Source organism: Rissa tridactyla, chromosome 13, assembly GCF_028500815.1.
Source record: "Rissa tridactyla isolate bRisTri1 chromosome 13, bRisTri1.patW.cur.20221130, whole genome shotgun sequence".
In the NCBI taxonomy this organism is placed as follows: Eukaryota; Metazoa; Chordata; class Aves; order Charadriiformes; family Laridae; genus Rissa; species Rissa tridactyla.
Genome location: NC_071478.1, coordinates 1,776,036 through 1,795,044, shown reverse-complemented (window position 1 = coordinate 1,795,044; position 19,009 = coordinate 1,776,036). Strand labels below are relative to the sequence as shown.

The following is a 19,009-nucleotide window of genomic DNA, read 5'->3' as shown; positions in this document are numbered from 1 at the left end:
AACCCCCGGCCCGTACAACCGCGTCTCGGGGAGAACAAAAGGCAGGAGCGGGAGGAGGCGCGGGGAGGAGGGCAGGCGGCCATTGAGGGGGGGGGAAAGATTAAAAAGGCTCAGTGGGGACACCCCCCCCCCCCCACCCCGGCCCCAACCCCGTCCTCCTCCTCCTCCTCCTCCTCCTCCTCCCCGTGTCCCAGCCCGGCATGGCCCGTCCGCCGTTCCCCCCCGCCGCCGCCGCCGCCTTGTTGGCCGCCGCTTTGCTGCACTGCGCGCCCGCCGCCCCCGCCCGCCGCCACAAACCGGTGAGACCTCTGTGTGTGTGTGTGTCTGTGTGTGTCCCCTAAAGTCCCAGCCGCTCTTTGCCCCCTCCCCCGGTAAGTCCCGGACGCCCCTTGTCGCGTCCCCCAACCTCCCCGGCAAGTCCCAGCCGCCCCTTGCCCCCGAGGGGAGCATCTTCCCGGCAGACACCCCCCCCCTTACTCCATCCCCCGGCGCCAGCTCCGAGCCGCCCCCGGGATGCCGGCACGGGCAGCGCATCGGGAGTCCCCGCTGTCCCCTGCCCGGCCGCCCCCCGGCTCCTCGGGCTCCTCTTGGCGTGTTAGGGGAGTTTTTACGGGCGCGCTGCCTTCTGCGGAGCGAAGGGAAAAACAGGGAGAGGGACAAGGAGGGTTTACGAGAGGACACGGGATCCCCCCCCCTTCCTTTAAAGGCAGCGGAGCTCTGCCTGGCTAATAACCCCCCCGCCCGCTGGGCTGGCAGTGCCCAGGAGCGTTCCGGGGAGACCAGCCTAGAGGGACGAATCAAAGGCGGAGGCAGGAGCGGAGCAGCGGGGTTCGCTCTTCCTGCACATTCCTGCCAGGTCCCGGCACCTGGGATGGAGCTGGGAGCCCCAGGGACGGCGGAGAGGAGCCGGCGAGGGGTTTCAGGGGACGGGGGAAGACAGAGAGCTCCTTGTGCTGGGAATGTGCGCGCGTAATTGGGTTATTTTATGTATGCGCTTCGCTAGTGTGCCGTAAAATAATGACAGAGCAAATGCCCGGTAGCAGCCCAAGGGGATTAGTTCAGGTTCTGTCGATGGTTTTATTATCGGCTCTGTCATCTGAGTACTTTCTAACTTGGCCGCTAAATATGCTGTGGGCTGGGACTTGGCACAGAGCAGCCTTGGCCCCCAAAGTGCTCATATTATTCCAAACAAAATGTCACTGCGCTTGGCTCCGCTCTGCCGCTGAGGAAGGTGAGGCCAAGCACTCCGGTGGTGGCAGCCTGCACCCCAGCTGTGACACCGCTCCGCAGATTTCATCCCCATCTGAACGCGGTGAGCGGTGGGCTGGGAGGGACCCGTCTAAAGCTGGAGACCGCTGGTTCCCGCGGGGACGTTGCCTCGGCAGGAGGTGCCTCACGCTCTGCCGGGTGCAAGCTGAGAAGCTGCTGCTCCTGAAGGGACCTGCACAGCCTCTGGTCCCGGTCTTGCTGCCAGCAAGGACCTGTGCGAGATGCCCGGGGCAGGGAGAGCCAGCCTGGGTTTCACACCGTCTGCCTTGGCCAGTGCCCCTCAAACACGGGGAATTCACCAAGCTGCTGGACGCGTGCAGAGTTAATCGTAGAATGGTTAGAGTTGGAAGGGACCTCAAAGCCCATCCAGAGCCACCCCCTGCGCTGGGCAGGGACACCTCCCATTAGACCAGGTTGTTCAAAGCACCGTCCAACCTGGCCTTGATTCAGGATACACCTGAAACACTGTGCCAGGCACACAGATACCATGGGACAGCCCTAATTAACGCAGGTGTCCAGGTCTGCTCAGGCTCCTGGTCCAGCTAATCCACACCCACGCTCCTGAAGAAGGTCCCCCCCGTTGGCAGTCTGTGCCCAGAGACAGTTTCTTCCTCATCCCAGGTTAATGCTCTGTATGGTGAGCGCTAATACTTTCCTCTGGGCTGCAGCAACTCCAGGTGATGCTCCGACAGGTATGTTTTGTTCTGGAACACCTTGTGCCTGTGTGTTTGACCAGCCACGTGGAGCTTGGGGTTTCAGATCCATGTATTTCACTCAGTCTTTGCACAGGCGGTGTCTGGTTTAGGCTTGGAAATGGACCGATGATTTCCCATCCTTTCAAATGGCACCTCTCTCATCCCGAATAGCTGCCCTTCGGGGCTCCTTATCTGGTGTCAAGTCTTCTGAAGGTTATTCTGCTGCCTCTCGGGTGAAGCCAGCACCACGGTGGTTGCTCTCCCGTACAACGCCGGTTGCCAGCGGTGCAGCCCATTCCTCTGCCGGCCGGGGCACACGCGTCAGTGCGCGATGGCCGAAGCGGGGTTGCTGGGCTGGCCGTGGCCCGCGCCTGTGTTTCTGGCCTCAGCCCTCTCCACCCTCTGTCGCTAGAGAGCCCTGCCATGCTGTCGCATGGTCACTTCTCGGGCTCCTTCGAGTCTCTGCACACAAAGAGGTGTTTCCCCCTGTCTAACAGCAGCCGAGTTCCTTCTGGGCACCTTTTGCTGTCGGGTGATGAGCGAGGAGGGAGCCGAGGGGCTGAGCTGGGAGAAGAGATTCACACTCCTGCAAGACAGACGATGGTGACTTCCTCGAGCTGTGCCAGTAGATGGGGTGGGCAAGGGCTGTGCCAGGCGCCGCAGGATGCTGCACCGTGACTATTCCGTGCTCCAGTAACAAGTCACAACAGCAGTAACCGAGGGGGGAGGGAATCAAGGGCTTTAGATTAATTTTAAAGCCAGGTTACACGGGGCAAGTTGCAGAAGGAGCTCTGTTCTCTGTAGCAAACCTTGTAGATCGCCTTCGCTTTCATATTAGCACCTAAAGAAAGAAAGAGAAAACTGAGAGCAGGATGCAGGCTGTGTCTGGTGTCCACTGTAAAACTTGAGAACAAAAGATCTGCAGTCCTCGGGGCAGTGCACACGCAGACGCTGAATTCCTGCATTGCTCGCGGCTCCCCTGGGAAATCAAACTCAGTCCATTTGCTGGGAAACTCTCTCTCCGTGGAGGAGCGGTGGGCACCCTCCCAGCTGCCAGCGTAATCCCTGGGGAGCCGTATCCCGCAGCTCTCACCCCGAACCCGGCAGGTTTTCCCCTGGAAGCACGGTGCTGCCTTCCCCGCAGCCCCGGAGCCGTGGCGGCCGCCTGCCCCGCTGCGGGCTCAGGCAGCTCCCGCAGGAAGGGTTTGATTTGCAGTGTTTGGTTTGGCTATTTAAATACTGCAGGGAGCGCAGGGGTGATCTTAGGCATGTTTATCCTCTGCTCTGGGAGAGACTCAAGACACATGTAAGCAGTTATTCTCCAGCGGGTTTGTCATGTTTGTGCTCTCGCATGCGAGGCACATGCCCACCCTGCAGCCTGGCAAGGCTCGGGGTGTGCGGCGGCAAAGCGGGGCCGGGAGGGGGAAGAGAGCAGGGAGGAGAGAAGCACTTTGGGGAGGATCCCCCCACTCCAGCTCACGCCGCGCTTCGCTTGCTCCCCCCACGCACAGCCTGCCCCGGCACCCACCTGGGGGCTCCGCAGAGGCAGGGTGCACCGTGTAGGTCTTTGTTTAAAAAAGGGATCTTCCGCGGAAAAATTGTCCTGCAGGGACTTTTCCCACCAGAGACGCTGTCGGCTCTTTGCTACTAATCCCAAATACGCAGACAGGGAGATGAAGGGTTCCTGGATGTTCTTACACGGGGGTCGGCCCAGCCGGTAACGTGGATGGAAGCGCTGCTGAGTCTGCCATAGCCGTGCAGCAGAATGAAACGTGGAGCACTTCGGGGGCTCACTGAGGGCCACAGATGTGTTTTTAGAGGTTCACTGCGATCCTGGTGCAGATGAGACCCACAAGAAGAGACAGGAGGGAGACGTCCTCCTCTTAGTGGGGTTTGGGCAGGAGAGAGGCATCTCTGTCTCACAAACGTGTCTCTGTGAAAATCAGCGGAGGGGGAAAACCCCCCCGACATCTCCAGGAGAGTGGGCAGGGGGGCAGTGGTTGTCTCAGGGGTTGGAGATCCCAGCATACGCTCCCTGAGGGCAGAAATTCCCCTGTGGCTCCGAAGAGGGCTGCGCTGTGCCAGGTGGCCGTACCCAGCGGGAGATGTCCTGGCGGTTGTCCTTGGGCTCGGCACCGATAGCTCCTTGCTCACCTTACCTTGGATGTAATCGCACAGTGAACAAAACATCTCAGCCCCCTTCCTCCTCTGCCTGGAGCGTGCTGCATCCGAGAGCGGTTTCTTGGTTTCAAGGGGATTTCTAGGTCACCAGATTAAGGGCTCTTGAAACCTTTTGCTGTCCCAGCATCCTGGGGCTTGTTTGCTTTGCGAGTACTCCTGTTTCTGGCAAACTGTTGCTTGGGTGACACCAGCAGCTTGGCTGCAGTGTTGTTGATGGACTAGACTCACAAACTGTCACGTAATTAAAGTGTCTGATAATAAAAATAGTCCTGCAGTGTTTATTCATTTGCTTTCTCTTGTTACATCAGAGCCTGGGTCTCCTCGTTCTGTCTGTGGGCATAAACATTTGCAGTCCATAATGTTTCATGTTCCACGTTGCTTAGGAAAAATAAACATTTTCCTTTTTTTGTTGCCAACGACAACTACCACCAAGCAATCCGGAAACAAGCTGTCAGGCCCCAGGAGGTAGCGCTTGGTGGTGCCACAGAGTATGGGAAGCGAGGGGAGAGGAACCTCCGACCGTGTGTGCTCAGCCCGGCACCGCGGCTCCTCCCGCTTGGCCAAAGTTTGGCCTCAGACCCTGCGTTACCCCTGGTTCCGTCCGCAGCGGGACCGGGCTGCAGCCCAGCGTGAAGGAGCCAGCCCTGTAGCAGAAGTATTTTGTTTAAGCAAAGAATTTGTCGTTAGAGGGGTTGGGAGACTCTGACGTGTTCCGGGGGAGGTAGGATCAATAAACTTGGTGGCTTTGCCTCGGCATTGTTTCCACCGAGTTTCCATTGTCTCCACTAAGAGTGCCTTGACCGGGAGCACGCGTAGCTCAGGACAGACCACAAACGTCGTCTGTTCCTGCCATGACATTGCGACTGCAGCATCAGCACCATCCGAGGCCAGTCAGCTTCTGGGACACAACCTGACCACGGCGGAGCCGGCTCCGGTTTTACCACTAACCATCAGTTGGAGTTGCACTTTCAAATCCAACCACTGTAAATCCATGCGGGCCTGAGAGGCGGGCTGGCCGGAAAGCTGTCCCTCGTGCTCTCTGTGCTGGGACAGCAGTGCCAATCTCAGGGAGGAGGGTTGCTGCAGCCTGTTACGGGGGTGCAGAGCCCCTGGGGGGCACAGCCACCCAACAGGGGACAGAAACGGGGTGAGAACTGTCTTACCTGAGAACTGCAGGAGGAAGCATCTCTGCTCTCCTTCCCCACGCGTTGAGCTAAGGGCAGGAGTGCTCCGAGATGGGCTCATAGGTGGGAGGAGGACAATGCTACTAGCCAAAGAGGCAGCCAACACCAGGGCCTCGCTGAACACTCTGAATAACCAAAGAAAGCAGGCAGAAAGGAAAAGCAGCAGCAGAAGGGACAGGGAGGTGGGGAGAAACCCCATGAGCTTATCCCCTAGCAGAAGAGGAAACAGCCCCCACTGACAGGGGAATATCCAAGACTGATGGGATTCACGTTGTAACTTGTCCAGTCACTCCTGTCTGACGGGGAGGGGGGTCTCTTTTCATGTCCGTGCTGCAGGAGCAGGCAGGAGCCCAGGTAATTAGGTACGATGACAGAGGAGACAAGTTTAAGTTCAGGGCAGGCAGCAGAGGACGGAGCCAGGCAGAGGAGAGCACTGGGTCCGGCGGTACCCGGCACTGGCCTCGCTCCTGGGGGTGTTTATACACAGCATTGCTGGTGCTCCACTGGAGCTGTGCTGCTCTGGCTGCTTCTCCTCCCAGGAGGCTCTGGAGGGTGAGTGCTGCCCAACGCAATGAGGCTGAAGATGCTCTCGGCTCCTCAGGATGGCTGGGAAACTTCCTGGGAAGCTTAGCTGGTGTTCCTGGGAAGCTTGGCTGGTGTTCATCCCGCCCCAGCAGACCCAGGAGTGATGGCTGTTGTATCGCAGCACTTGGGGGCTGATAAAGCTGCGAGGAAGCGAGTGGGCAGCGTGTACCTCTGCTGTGTTTCCGCTCTCCCATGGGATCTCTCCTTTCCCGCCTGTTCCCTCTCAGCCTTTCGGTCCCCAGGCTGCTAGCAAGAGGCACTTTCCCTGCGAGGAGCTGCGGCCAGCCTGCGGCACAGCCCTCTGTGTACAGCTTTGCTCCTCTGCCGTCCTCACTGCCCTCGGCCCTTGGTTTCGTGTTGTGCAGGCATTTTCCTGCTCAGTCTCTATTGCAAAGCCCTGGCCTCCTCCCGTGGCTAAAAGCCGCCTGTTCCCGTGCAGAGCAGCCGCCCCGACCGCGGGCTGTCCTGGGAAGGGCAGTGCGAGCGGCGGCACTCAGCCTTCGCCAGAGGCTCAGATCGCACTCAGCTGGTCCCAACGCCTGCCCTGGGTCACAGGGACTTTCCTTTGGGTCTTTGGTAATCCTTTCCCTGCTGGCGGTGGGATGGGAGGAGTGGGGATGCCTTGATAGTTCCCCAGAGGCCATGCTCTCCCCATCCTCTCTTCACGGGTTTGCAGCAGCCTCAGCAGCAGCACGGCCCTAAGCAAACCCCTCAGCCTTCACTTTGGGGCATTATACCTCCGCTCAGCAGAACAAGGCAGGCTGTCCCCAGGAGAGGTGGCTTCAGCGCCGGGTGGGAAGGATGCAACCTTAAGCGAGAGGACACGTTATCTAAGCCTTGGGAAGTGCCTGCAGCAAGGTGTGTCCAGCCAAGGAGACCAAAATCTCCAGCCTGACGCGTCTCCTGAGCATTGTTTGGCAAGTGGTTTCTGCCCGTCACATTTCCCCTTGCCGGCTGCGCCTGCAGTGGCATTTTCCAGCCCTTTCCTGCCATGGTGCTAATGTCGGTGCGGTGACGACAGGGAGAGACTCGCTGTTTGTTTAGGGGCACAGCGAGCACCCGGGGCAGCTCCTGCCTCCACCCAGAGCCCTTTGCAGGGCCACTCTGCGTCCCCTCCCGGGGCGGCCACAGCAGAGGGCAGGGAGCAGGAAGGGTCCTGCCTAAGGCAAGGTGGGGTTTGGGTGGCTGGAAGCTGGGATTCACGCCAGCGGCCTTGAGCTAACCAAACAGGAGAGAGAAAACCTACCTCTGGTCTGCCTCTGAACAAGGGATCCCTCAGGGCGAGAAGGAAAAGTGCCTCCTCTCTCCGCTCCTGCTTGGAGGAAAGTGATAACCTTCAGTTTATGTCAGTGCCCCTGGCCAGGAGGGAAATGACCAGCCTTCCTGGGAGACCAGGGACAATGTGCTTGTCACAGCCAAGACAAAAAAACCAGGAGTAAGCCCATCTGTGTCAGCCTCAGCCCCCTCACTTACCTGGGCAACTCCTGAGGGTTTCCCAGTGCTCCCAGTTCCACAGCGAGGGCTCTCCCCAGGGTCCATCTCCACTCTCCCCGTGTGCCTTGGAGCGGGTGTCCTGCACCTCCTGGTCCTGCGAAATGAGACACATTCATCACCCCATGTCCTGGGGCAGCAGGACCTGCCTCTGGTGGCAGCAGGTGCTCGTGGGTGCTCTCGAGAGCAAGGAGCCAGGCGTCCCTCCAGGCTGGGCTGTGGTGACACAGCTGCCATTGTGTGCTTGGCAGAGGGTTTCATCGGGGCTGGGAGCAAGTTGTTGGCCAGGACATGAACCTTATCAGCTCCTCCTGCCAGCTGTCCTTCGCAGGCGCTAGTTGCCAGCCCAGGCAGGGTGCCAGGCAGCTCCTGGATGGAGAGACAGGTACCTCCGACCTGGCGGGGCTCCAGCGTTCGGCAGGAGCAGCCCGGCGCAGACTCCCCTGGGACAGCCCATACACCTGCCTTCCACCAAAGCACTAGCGGGATTCTCAGTGCTGTGGCTTGGCGGCTCAGGAAGGCTTTGCTCTTCAGGCCTGTAAAATGCCAATGCACGTTTTGATGGTGCGGTTCCCGCGCTGTGCCAAAGCGCACTGGGACACCAGGATCGGGTCGATGGTTTCTAAGGCAGAGGTTAGCAGGTGACAAGCCACCAAGGGTGTCTTGTCTGGCTGGGGAGGACAAGCCAGCTAACTGGAGTGGTAACAGACACACAAAGAGCCGGACACCTAAACTGCACCTTGTGCGATCTCCCTGGCTCCCGTGTCCAGCCATGCGTCGCTCAGAGGCTCGGGGCCACTGCAGAGTTGGGAGCTCAGTAGCGGAATTAATGCCAAGGGCTTCACACTTCATTCCAGCCCGCATGAATGGGCTCGTTGTAGGGAAGAGAGCGGCGGCAGCACGTGGATTACACAGCATCATGGCAGCCCTGGCACCGTGCCCACCTAAGCGTCGTGTCCCTCGCAGCCAGGAGAGCTGGCCTGGAGGCAGCCGGCTCTTTGCAGGAGAAGGAAGGGGACCTCTACACCCCAGGTCCTCGCTGGAGCCCTGTGGGACGGAGCCTGCCCAGCCGAGTAGAGATGCATCGCTGCTGCATTTCAGCTCCTTCTGCTGCTCAAACACCTTTAAATTTGCCTGCACAGAATCAGGCAAAAAAAAAAAAATCTGCGTTTGGACCTCTGGTTGTGCAGCATGGTGGCACAGGGACCAAGCGCCTCTGTCCCCACGCGCCTCACAGCAGGATGGGGATTACGCCTGGCTCGTGTTTCACAGTGGCCCCATAGTCCTGCTGCCAGGTGGGAAACCAGTGGAAGTCAGCTAATGAGCACTAAGCAACGTTGCCGAGAGGAACCGTGCTTTGCCAATTAAAGGTGGGAGAGCCCAGGCCACCGCATCCCCAGGCAGAGGGGGTGCAGTCCTGCCTGTCCCTCAGGCAATGAGAGGGGCTGCGGGGACGGTCGCTGCTGCTCTCTGCCCCATGGGGTGGGCTAAGCCACCCTCCAGATCCGGGTGTCCTGCTCCCCAGCTTGTGCTGTCCCCCGGCCATGCCGAGAGGCTGCTCACCAACCAGGAGAGCAAGGAGACAGCACGGGAGCGAGAACGCGGAGCACAACTGTGTGCTGGGGACTGAAGGCTTCCTGCCATTAATATCACGTCTACCGGGGCTAGGAGGGAATAAAGGATGCGGGGCAAAGGGGGAGAATTTACTCCCTAGGGATTTGTTTTGTTCTTGAAGGGTCTGGTTCTCATCCACAGCTTGCAAAAGCATTTCCTGCCGGCCAGCTGCCAAGGAAAAGTGGACCAAAAATAGCCCAATGCTTCATGGGTGCCACGGCATGGCACGGAGCCTCCCAGGTGTGACCCGGCCTGGCAGCAGCAGAGCCCAGGGAAGGGAGGATGTCTGTGGGGAGCAGTTTGTGCCCCAGCAGTGGGGGAACAGCCCCAGGCAAAGGTGGAACTCACCGCCGCAGGGCCGCTGTGGGGAGTCGTCCACCGCTCTGCCTCGGGACCTCTCATCGCAGACACGGAGGTCATGGCTTTGCTTTTCCCTTTTAGGATGTGTCTCGAAAGCATCACACCTGGAAGGAGCAGAGTCCTTGGCTGTCTTCCTTGGTGAACGCTGTGGGGACCGGTGTGCCCGCCAAGGGTTTCCCCATGGGAGCGGATGAGCCGGCAGCGCGCTGGAACCCGCCCCGCTGCGGTGTGCCGGACCTCCCGGCGTCGCCGGATGGCCAGAACGGGCGGAACCGGCAGAAGCGGTTCGTCCTCTCCGGTGGACGCTGGGACAAGACTGATCTCACCTACAAGTAAGAGAGTCGTAAAACGGGAGTCAGGCTGGTGTGCTTCTCCCTCCCTGAACCTCTCAGTGTGACGTTCCCCGGTGCGCAGCACGCTGTGACATGACCATAAGAGCTGGAGGGCAGCCCTGACGCTGGGGACAGCCAGCCAGGGGGCAGGTGAACCACCAGCAGGAACGTACCCAGCACCTCCACATCCCCTCACACACACACGCCCGTAAACACAGCTGCCCGCCACCCCACAGCCGTTGTTTCAGTCCCACACCAACACCCCCACGTGCATATGTTCCCTTCCCTACATCAAATCGCCGACACGTGCTGAGCCGAGCCTCCACCATCGCTCCTCTCCCGCTGCGCCTCTGCTCCCCCCAGCCACCCCGCTGTGGGCTCACTTCACCGTTTATTTTTAAAAGAGCTTTTTATTCAGCTGTTATTGATGTTCCCATAAACATGACTTGAGTGTAAAGTTTTGCCCAAATCACCCCACACATTCTCAGTTGCAAATCTGCTCGACAGGCGTGTGGGAGGGTTGTGCTGCCTCCCCAGTTGCCCACAGGGGCATGAGTGGAGAGGTGAGCGCACTCGTATGGGCTTTGACAGCACGTGAATCTTCTTTTGTTTAATTAAGTGCAGGAGACGGTTCCTCATAGCGTTAGAAGGCTATAGATAACAAAAAGGCTTCTTCCTTTTTTTTTTCTTTTGGTCAACAGTGTTAAAGAAAGAAACACAGCAGAGACGAACACCCACCAACACTGTTAGTGGAAGGGAAAGGAAGGTCCCTCTGTGGCAGACCTCACAGGCTGCTTGTGCTACAGGAGGGCAGAAGAGGCAGCGCCTCTCTGAGAGTGCCCAGCTTTCCAGGGGCAAAAAATGCAGAGATTGAGGAGAAGAACTCACATCACACCACTCCCAGGCACTTCTGTGGGGCTGGACTCATGGGGGACAGCCCTGGGAAAGGCTGCATCACTTCACTGCATGAACACACAGATCTGCAAAGCTCTCCAGAGAGCTCACCTCTGCGCCCGCCAGCCGGAGGGTGTCAGCACTCATGGGGTTTAGCTGCTGCAGTTTATAGAGCAGTGCTTCTACGGGTTGGAGAAGTTCTGGTGCTGGGAAAGGGTGGCAGCCCTAGTGACGCTGACCCTACAGCTAGTGTCTTCATGACAGCAGTGTCCGTGGGACAGCGGCTCGTGCTCTCCTCATCCAGTGTCTGTTGTCTTTCAGAATTATCAGGTTCCCGTGGCAACTTGTGAAAGCTAAAGTGAGAAGGACCATCGAGGAAGCTTTGAAAGTCTGGAGCGACGTGACCCCACTGACGTTCACCGAGGTGCAGGAGGGCCGGGCCGACATCGTCATTGATTTCACAAGGTGAGCTCGGTGGGCAGCAGCACCCTCCTCCCAGGGTGAGCAGCAGCCCCCAAGCCTCTGACCAGAGCGGAGAGCTGCCAGCACACAACTTAGAAACTTAAGTGGAGGCTCATATTTTGGCTTTCAGACACTTAGATTTTTTTTGGTTTCATTTTTATTTTCTTTGTCAGTTGTGGGCTGCTTGGTGTAAGTGCAGCTGTTCCCTGCTGGCTGCGTGCAGTACCGTTACTGATCGCTCATTAATTTTCCTGGTACATTTACATTTCTCTGCCCACAGGCTGTTTTCCTAAGCGTTTGTTTTGACTTTCTATCTTCAGGTCCTCCATCCTGTCCCTTGACTGAACGACGTAACTGTCTGCCCAAAGACAAATATAGTTTCTTGGTTAAATGAATCTTGGCTCCTGGCCTAAAATTCACTTTTGGCAAAATACGCACGGGGGCAAAGACTTCCCTCTGCTGCATGTTTGCACAAAACTAATAAAGGCAGTGGAGACCGTCCAAGCAGTGATGCGATTTGCGTGCTGGGTGTTTGCCTGTGCCTCCCTCAGCTCCCTGAAGTGGCCACATCTCTCCTGGGTTTCCTTCACTAGTCAGCAGCGCCCTTGGCTTGAGCGAGGACATGAGGGTTTGGCTGGGTTCGCTGCCGGCTGCCCCTCTGCGTCCCCTCAGCTATGTCCACTTAATCTTGGCTCAAGCAGTCACCTCTTTCATTCTTTAGGCTCCATGATCAGCTCTGGGCTGGAAGCTGAATGGGGTGAGGAGAGAAACATCCCTGAGAAAACACACGAAGTCCCCAGGGCTTGGTGTGACCCAGCTCTGCCTCCTCAGTGCCCCGATGCAGAACCGAGTTTGTTGGAATCCAAAGGGCTCGAAACAGTCTGGATTGGTGGGATGAGCTTGGGATGGGAGGGAGAGCAGCTGTCCCCTCACCGTGGCTCCCCACCTTTGGCCACGCGATGCTGTTCACTGCAGGTACGCAGCCATTTGTCTGAGGTGCTGTGTCTTCCCTCCAGGTACTGGCATGGAGATAACTTGCCTTTCGACGGGCCTGGAGGGATCCTGGCACATGCGTTCTTCCCCAAGACACACCGCGAGGGAGACGTCCATTTCGACTATGATGAGACCTGGACGATTGGGAACAACCTGGGTACGGTACTGTCTCAGGGGCAGCTGGGGATGCTCCAGGATGTTTGTCAGGGCGCTTGGAAATGATTCAGTCCCTGTGAACAGGGCCCTGTAAAACTGAGAGGCAGCGATCATTTTTGTGGTGTGCATTGTCATCTCATACCACTTACAGCCCTACTGCTAGTATTCAGGTCTTTTCTTGTCACCCTTGAGCCACAGCAAAGCCTGTGTCCAGCACCAGGACCCTGGTTTCCCGGTGGGCTCCCCCTGTGCCTGGGGAGCAAGAGGGACATGTCTGAGAGACGGCTCCTCTGCCCGGCCACGTGTCCTGCCGCTGGGGAATTGCACCCAGCATTGGCAGGAGCCGTTAGAAATAAAGCAGGGAAGGGAGGAAGGAAAACGGAGGCTCAAGCACCGGCTGACACAGTTGTCTTCCAAAGGACAGCCTCAGCCCTGCCTCTGCACGCACTGCTCACCGCCTGCCTGCAAAGTATTTTCTCTTTCAACAAGTCCATAAAGGGAAACCACCCGGCTCCAGCTCTGCCTCTGTGGCCTGGGAATGCTCTGACCATAAACAACGCCACATGGAGTCAAGACTCTTTTTTTTCTCTTTTTTTTTTTTTTTTGGCTAATAATAGATCCAAGCTGGTAGCTCTTTGCTCGGGCACTCAGGGTCTGGTGTCGCAGTATCTCGTGAGATACTGCAGCATCGCCTGGGACCATCTGGACCAGTGCCCAAAGCATCAGTTTCGGCAAGACCCACCAAAATTAACCCAGGTCAGCCCCTCCTCCTCCTTCCCCGTTTACCGACAGGGACAAAGACATAATCACAAAGCCCAAGTAAACCCCTGCCTCCCTGGGGTTTACAAACATTTTGTCCACGTCGATGTTCAGGGCTCAGATGGGTTCCCCCAAAGTCCACGTCATTGCCAGTTGTGTCCCACCCTGAGTCTCTGCGTGGGGCACAGAACTGCTCTGTCTCTGACCCTGGTCGTGCTGTTGACCCAAAACAAGAACCACAGAGCACCATATCTTTCTGCAGAAGTTTCTGCTCCTTAGGAAGGGTGGGCTCTGCCGTTTTTCACCCTCTGTTGGGGCTGCCTGTGTTGTTGAAGAGTTTCCTACAGTCTCCCACAAAGGCAGTGTTGGAGGCAAACCAGGAACTGAAAATGGATGCCAGTTCCCATCAGAATCCAGCCCTATTCCATGGCCTTTCCTCCCCCGCCACGTCTTCCAGAAATAAATGTTGTAAAAGCTCTTTGCAGCTAATTGCCATTTAATATCCTGAAAAGAGCTTTACGATATAAACATGGATAAATCCTTGTCTCAGCTCTCAGTGAGACAGGGGAATCCTTAGCCTCACTTCACAGAAGGGAGAGCAGAAGTATAAGGAGGGCTAAGGTGTGCCCGGGGTCACCCCAGAGCCGCGCAGAAAGCAGGACTCCCTGTGGGGGACCTTCTGCGAGGGACACAGAGATGTCCCCCAGCACAGCTCCTCCAGGCGCGCTGTTGTTCACCTCCCCCGGCGAATCTGACAATAGCACAGCTGATCTGCCAGCACTGGAAAGCATCAAGTGAGGAGCCTGCCAAACTAAACACAAGTGTCTGAAAGTTTGTCATAAATCACCGACATAGAAATCCCTCTTTCTCAGCTGACCTAGATTTAATTGGGTCAGTGCTGTGCAAGTGCATCGCTTCGACGTAAAGCTGACCGGCAGAGGAAGACAGGGGCTGGCTCACCTTCCCCTCCACCCTTCCCAGGCGTTCCTGCCAGCTGCATCCCCTCTGTCCCGTCCTATCCCATCCCCAAGAAGTGACCTGGAGCCAGCAGGGAAATCCTGCTTGGAACAGCGAGGTTGGCTGACTCACGTCCCTGCATTTCTCATCGCTTGGGCTGCAGCTCGGAGGATTTCTGGCTGAAGGCGAGTGAATGAATACGCTGGGACTTGTCAACAAACAGCCAGGCTCACAAGCTTCGCTGCTTAACATGCCTCTCTTCCAGCTTTCCGTGAAATATATCAACTTCACAAAGGATCCCTTGGAAGCTAACCACCACCTGCCAAATGACACACTTTTGCATACTGAAATCCATTTTTCACGCTCTCTTTTTCTAGACTCTCCAAGGCCATGTATTCCTAAAACACGATCTCCCATAAATCTCCTTGAGTCTGAAGAAGGCCCAGGCCTTGACACTGGATATTTTTTTATGGATTTATTTCTAAATGTCACCTTCTTGCTACAGTCCACATACAAGCAATAAAGGAGCTCCCTCTGCTGTCTGTGTGGCAACGGCCATTAGCAAGTTTTAATCCTCCCAGATGCAGGTATCTTCCACAGGGAACGTGGTCCAAATGGGACCTGAGAGCATCTCCCATCTTTTCCCTTTGCAGGCACTGACCTCCTCCAAGTGGCTGCTCATGAGTTTGGGCACGTCCTGGGCCTGCAGCACACGGCTGTCTCCAAGTCTCTGATGTCTCCATTCTACATCTTCCGCTACCCGCTAAGTCTGAGCGAGGATGACAAGCAGGGTATCCAGTACCTCTACGGGAAACCCAAACTGGATCCCGACCCAACCCCAACTCAGCCAGCAGAGCTGCCCCAGCCGGACCTCGAAACAAATGAGATCACCAACGTGGAGGTGAGTCAACAGCCTGTCCCTGTCCTTCTCTAACACCACAGCCTGTCCCCAGCTGTGGGGACTGTCCCCCCGAGAGGCCAGCAGCAGGCTTACAGGTGGGTTGGTGTCTGTGTCTTCCACCCAATGCTGCTGAGCCCAGGCCTGGACCCCACTGCTGGCGCTGCCGGCCAGCCTGGGGGGTGCGGGGAGGGGACCTTTGGGCAGCACGTGCCCACCCAGCACTGGCGGAGAGCAGGACAGCTGCCTGGACACAGGGACTTCCCATCCACTGAACCCAGCCGGGGCAGGGGGGGCTCCCTCAAGTCCAAGCTCCTGACCGTCCGTGCTTTGGCAGCCTGTGCAGCCCGATGCCTGCGAAACAGCTTTCGACGCCGCTTCCACCATCAGAGGGGAGCTCTTCTTCTTCAAGTCCCGCTATGTGTGGCGGCTCCGAGCTGGAAAGCTGCAGGACGGCTACCCAGCTCTGGCCTCCCGCCACTGGCAGGGGATCCCCAGCTCTGTCGATGCCACCTTCGAGGACCCTCTGGGCAATATCTGGTTTTTCCAAGGTAAGAGCTGGACTGGGATCAGACGGCTTGGAAATGCATCTCCTTTACTGAGGGGTATTCAGGACCTAACAAGTTCCTGAGAGAAAAAACCTTCTGGGCAAGTGATCCTTGTTATTTGTTTCCTTCTCTGTTTAGTTTAAACTTTTCAGCAGACACTGAGGGGGAAAGAGAGAAGGAAGGGTCACTTTTATTTTTGACACAGCCATGATATCCCATTCCCCTTCTCTGGAACACAAACATTTGTTTTGAGCCTCTGCCCTGGCAATGCTACTGGCAGAGGAGGAGGAAGGAAACACTTGCTCCATCTCCCCAGCTGTCCTTGGAAGCACTGTGCCGGAAGAGAGCCCCAGACGCTTTCACAGGTTGTGAAACTCCTGCGCCTGTGCCCCCAAGGCCCTGCTCAGGGGATGGACGGCATCTTCTCTGCTCCCCAGAGCCCTGGATGCAGAGCTGCTGTAGCACCCCTGGACTGAGTGAGCCCTCAGGGAGCCTGTGTGCAGAGCCAGGCAACCTTCTGCCACCACAGGGATTAAAATCCGATCATCCATGGGGGACCAAACCTGCTCCTGGCCATCTCTGCAGTTCAGGACTGGCAACAACCCCTGTTTCAGCTCCACTGTTTTCCTTAATGTTCTTTCCAAATTGAATAGCAGGGATGCAGAATGGCGTAGCTACCCAGCTGCCCTGGGTGTGCATGCCCTGCCTGCGCACCCTGAAACCGAGTACCAGAAAGCGCACCACGCGGCCCGGCAGGCAGCGTTCCTGCACAAACAGATCACTTAGCACCTGACCTGCACACAAGGACTTACAGTGCTAAAATTGGCAGGCTCCTACCATGAGTTAGAATGAGATAAGGGGAAAGTATTACATGCCGTAGGCTAATTACAGAGATTCACATTTTAATCTAATCTGCAAATATGCTTCCAGTCTCTATTTCAGCTTGGCAACTTCTTCCTGGTTTCTGTAGCTTGCTCCTTTCCAGCCGCATGCCCCCTTTACGCCTGTGCATGCCCACATATGTCCTCCTCTAAGCGCTGAGTTTGCAGGCTAGAGGCTGGTCCCTCCAGCCGTCTTTTATTATAACTTCCACAAGTAGAGAAAAGATAGCTGCTAAAATGGTCCTCGTCATCCCACCACTGACACCCTCCAGGTTGGACTGAGGTGGGAAGTCAACTCCTTGCACTGATGGCACTCTGGGCACAGTGACAGCATCCGTGACACCGGTGGGGTTTTTGCCTCTCACACACAGCTTTCCCTGGGAGCTCTGCCAAGGCACCGGCTCCAGTTGCACAGCTGACTGTTGAATTATCAGACACCAAAGAGCTTCTGAACCCTTGTCTCCCTTTTCTGTCTCCTCGCCAGATTCTCAGTACTGGATTTACGACGGCGAGAGACGGGTATCTGGTCCCACCCCGATTGTGGAGCTGGGCCTCCCTGCAGCCCCTGTGCAGGCAGCTCTGGTGTGGGGGGCTGAGAAGAACAAGATCTACATCTTCAGTGGAGGCAACTACTGGCGCTTCCACCCTCACACCCGCCAGGTGGACAACATCTACCCCCGGACCATGGCCGACTGGCGTGGCGTCCCTCAGGAGATCGATGCGGCTTTTCAGGATGAGTTTGGTCAGTGCAGCAGGGACATGGCCTGCTCTGGGGTGGGCGCTCAGGCTGACACCACTGCCCAGCTGGAAGAACTGGGCAGGTTTAGACATTGGGTAGTAGTGGACACTTCCCAGCCATAGTACGTGCCATATAGTGTAGAGAGAGAGGGGCAGCTCCCTCCAGCGGGTAGGGAACTGAGGCTTCTCCCATAAAATTGAGAAGTTTTGTCATTATTAATTGCAACAATCAACAGTTAAGTGTTTCGTAGAGAGAATTCAAACTTCAGACCAAGAAATGGTCATAGAGTCCCACCCAGCTGTTGCCACTCACAACAAAGAAAGTGATGAGAGAACAGCAGAAAGGCAGCCCTCAGCAGCTGTCCTGAATAAACAGACCACTTTCGGGATTGCCTAGTCCTCCCCGATGTGCCCCATGCTGAAGACAGCGTGGCAGTGCCACAGAAACACTGAGGACGGCCAGGAAGGGTGTTTGGGGTGACAGGCACGGTGACAGCCTCTCCCCTCCCAAAGGATGCGGTGGAACAGCTCCCCACTGCTTCCAGAGCCCGGATCCCAGAGCAGCTTCCCCGCAGCAACACACGCTCTGCAGCAGGTCTTCACAAGCTCCCTGCCACAGGCCCTCTTCAGATGTCCTCTGCCTTCTCAGATCCGGGCCACTACCTGGGTACAGCATATTTAAAACCACAAGGAATATAAAACAGAATCCTGCTTATGCTCCCATCAAAACTAAAGCAGTGTAAGCCGCAAAGCTGGGTTCAAGTGAAATGAATCTAGCAGCATCTCCTGCCTCTTCTGGTACTGCACACGCTGCAGAGCGTCAAGACGACAAAATACTAGGAAAGAGCTGAGCTGTGCGCACCCTGTCCCTCCTAACCCCCCCTCTCTCACCCACAGGTTTTGCCTATTTCTTGAGAGGCCGCGATTACTGGAAGTTCGATCCAGTCCAGGTCAAAGTGCTGGAGGGCTACCCACGCCAGATCAGCCAGGACTTCTTCAGCTGTACACCTCCCTCCAACTCCTTCAGATGAGAGGGGGGCTTATGTCCTCCGTGCTCCCCTTCCATCACCCTTACCTCCAGCAGCCACACAGAGGGTTCCCTCTGCCATTCCTGGCTTCCTTCTAGGCTCAGCATCCGACACACCGTGAGTCCGTCACCAGAGACAAAGTTTGCTCCTCTCAAGTTCCAGCAGCCCCAGCTTCAGTTGTTATCAATGTAAAAGCATCTGCCACGTTCTTTGCAGGCAAGAGCGGCCACTTAAACCCTTAATGTGGCCATGGTCTTCCAGCAATAGCATCCCAGAAGCCATCAGGCCAGCCTGGAAGGGCATCACACACTCTTAATTAACCTGGACTCCATCACGTAGAACTGATCTGATGGCATTTCCTATGTTTACATAGCTCACAACAGCGGCCCGTTGCCGCCGCAGCCGTGGGCCTGGGAGGAGGATGGCTTCCACGGTGACGCCTCGCTCGGCCTCCGCGCGGGGCCGTGGACGCTGCCTGGCCTGCGGAGGAGCGCAGACGCGCGGCTGCTGCCGGGTCAGCGTCACCAGGGCTGCAGTGCGACTGCCAGGGCCCTGCTGCAGCCCCGCTCCCGGTTTTACGTTGTATCACTAGTGTGCGTTAGGATTTTATACTGATCTGTGTACAGACAAGGGGCCCCCGTCCTCCCCCGGCGCTGGGGGCCAGTGCTGGACGCTGCCCCGTCGCTCCCCTGCTCCTGCCGAGTCCGGTCCCCCACCCCGGGTCGCTCACGACTGCACTGATGGGTCCCGCACCGGTGTTCCCAGCCTGCCTGGACTCCGGGCTGGGGGCTCACACCCTCCAGCCCCCCTCCAGCTCTTTGCACACCCTTCGTTGCTACATAACCTTATGCCAAAAAAGAAAAAAAAAAGAAAGAAAGAAACAAACAAACAAACAAAGGCTGGTTTCTTTCCTTTTCACCTTTCAACCCCGCGGTGCCCCGGCTGGAGACACGGCCGAGGGTGAGCGGTGCCCCAGCCCCAGGG

At 57.1% G+C, this 19,009-nt stretch overlaps 1 protein-coding gene across 1 annotated transcript; it reads left to right on the top strand.

Annotated features, from left to right (window-relative positions):
* Positions 1 to 195: 195 nt before the first annotated feature.
* On the top strand, positions 196 to 18,870 carry MMP11 (matrix metallopeptidase 11). The gene is made up of 8 exons (XM_054220049.1): positions 196 to 299; positions 9,461 to 9,711; positions 10,927 to 11,070; positions 12,084 to 12,217; positions 14,586 to 14,833; positions 15,168 to 15,381; positions 16,744 to 17,001; positions 17,895 to 18,870. Exons 1-8 carry the CDS (start codon positions 201 to 203, stop codon positions 18,026 to 18,028), a joined length of 1,482 nt encoding a protein of 493 aa, XP_054076024.1. The 5' UTR covers positions 196 to 200; the 3' UTR covers positions 18,029 to 18,870.
* The last annotated feature ends 139 nt before the right edge of the window (positions 18,871 to 19,009 follow it).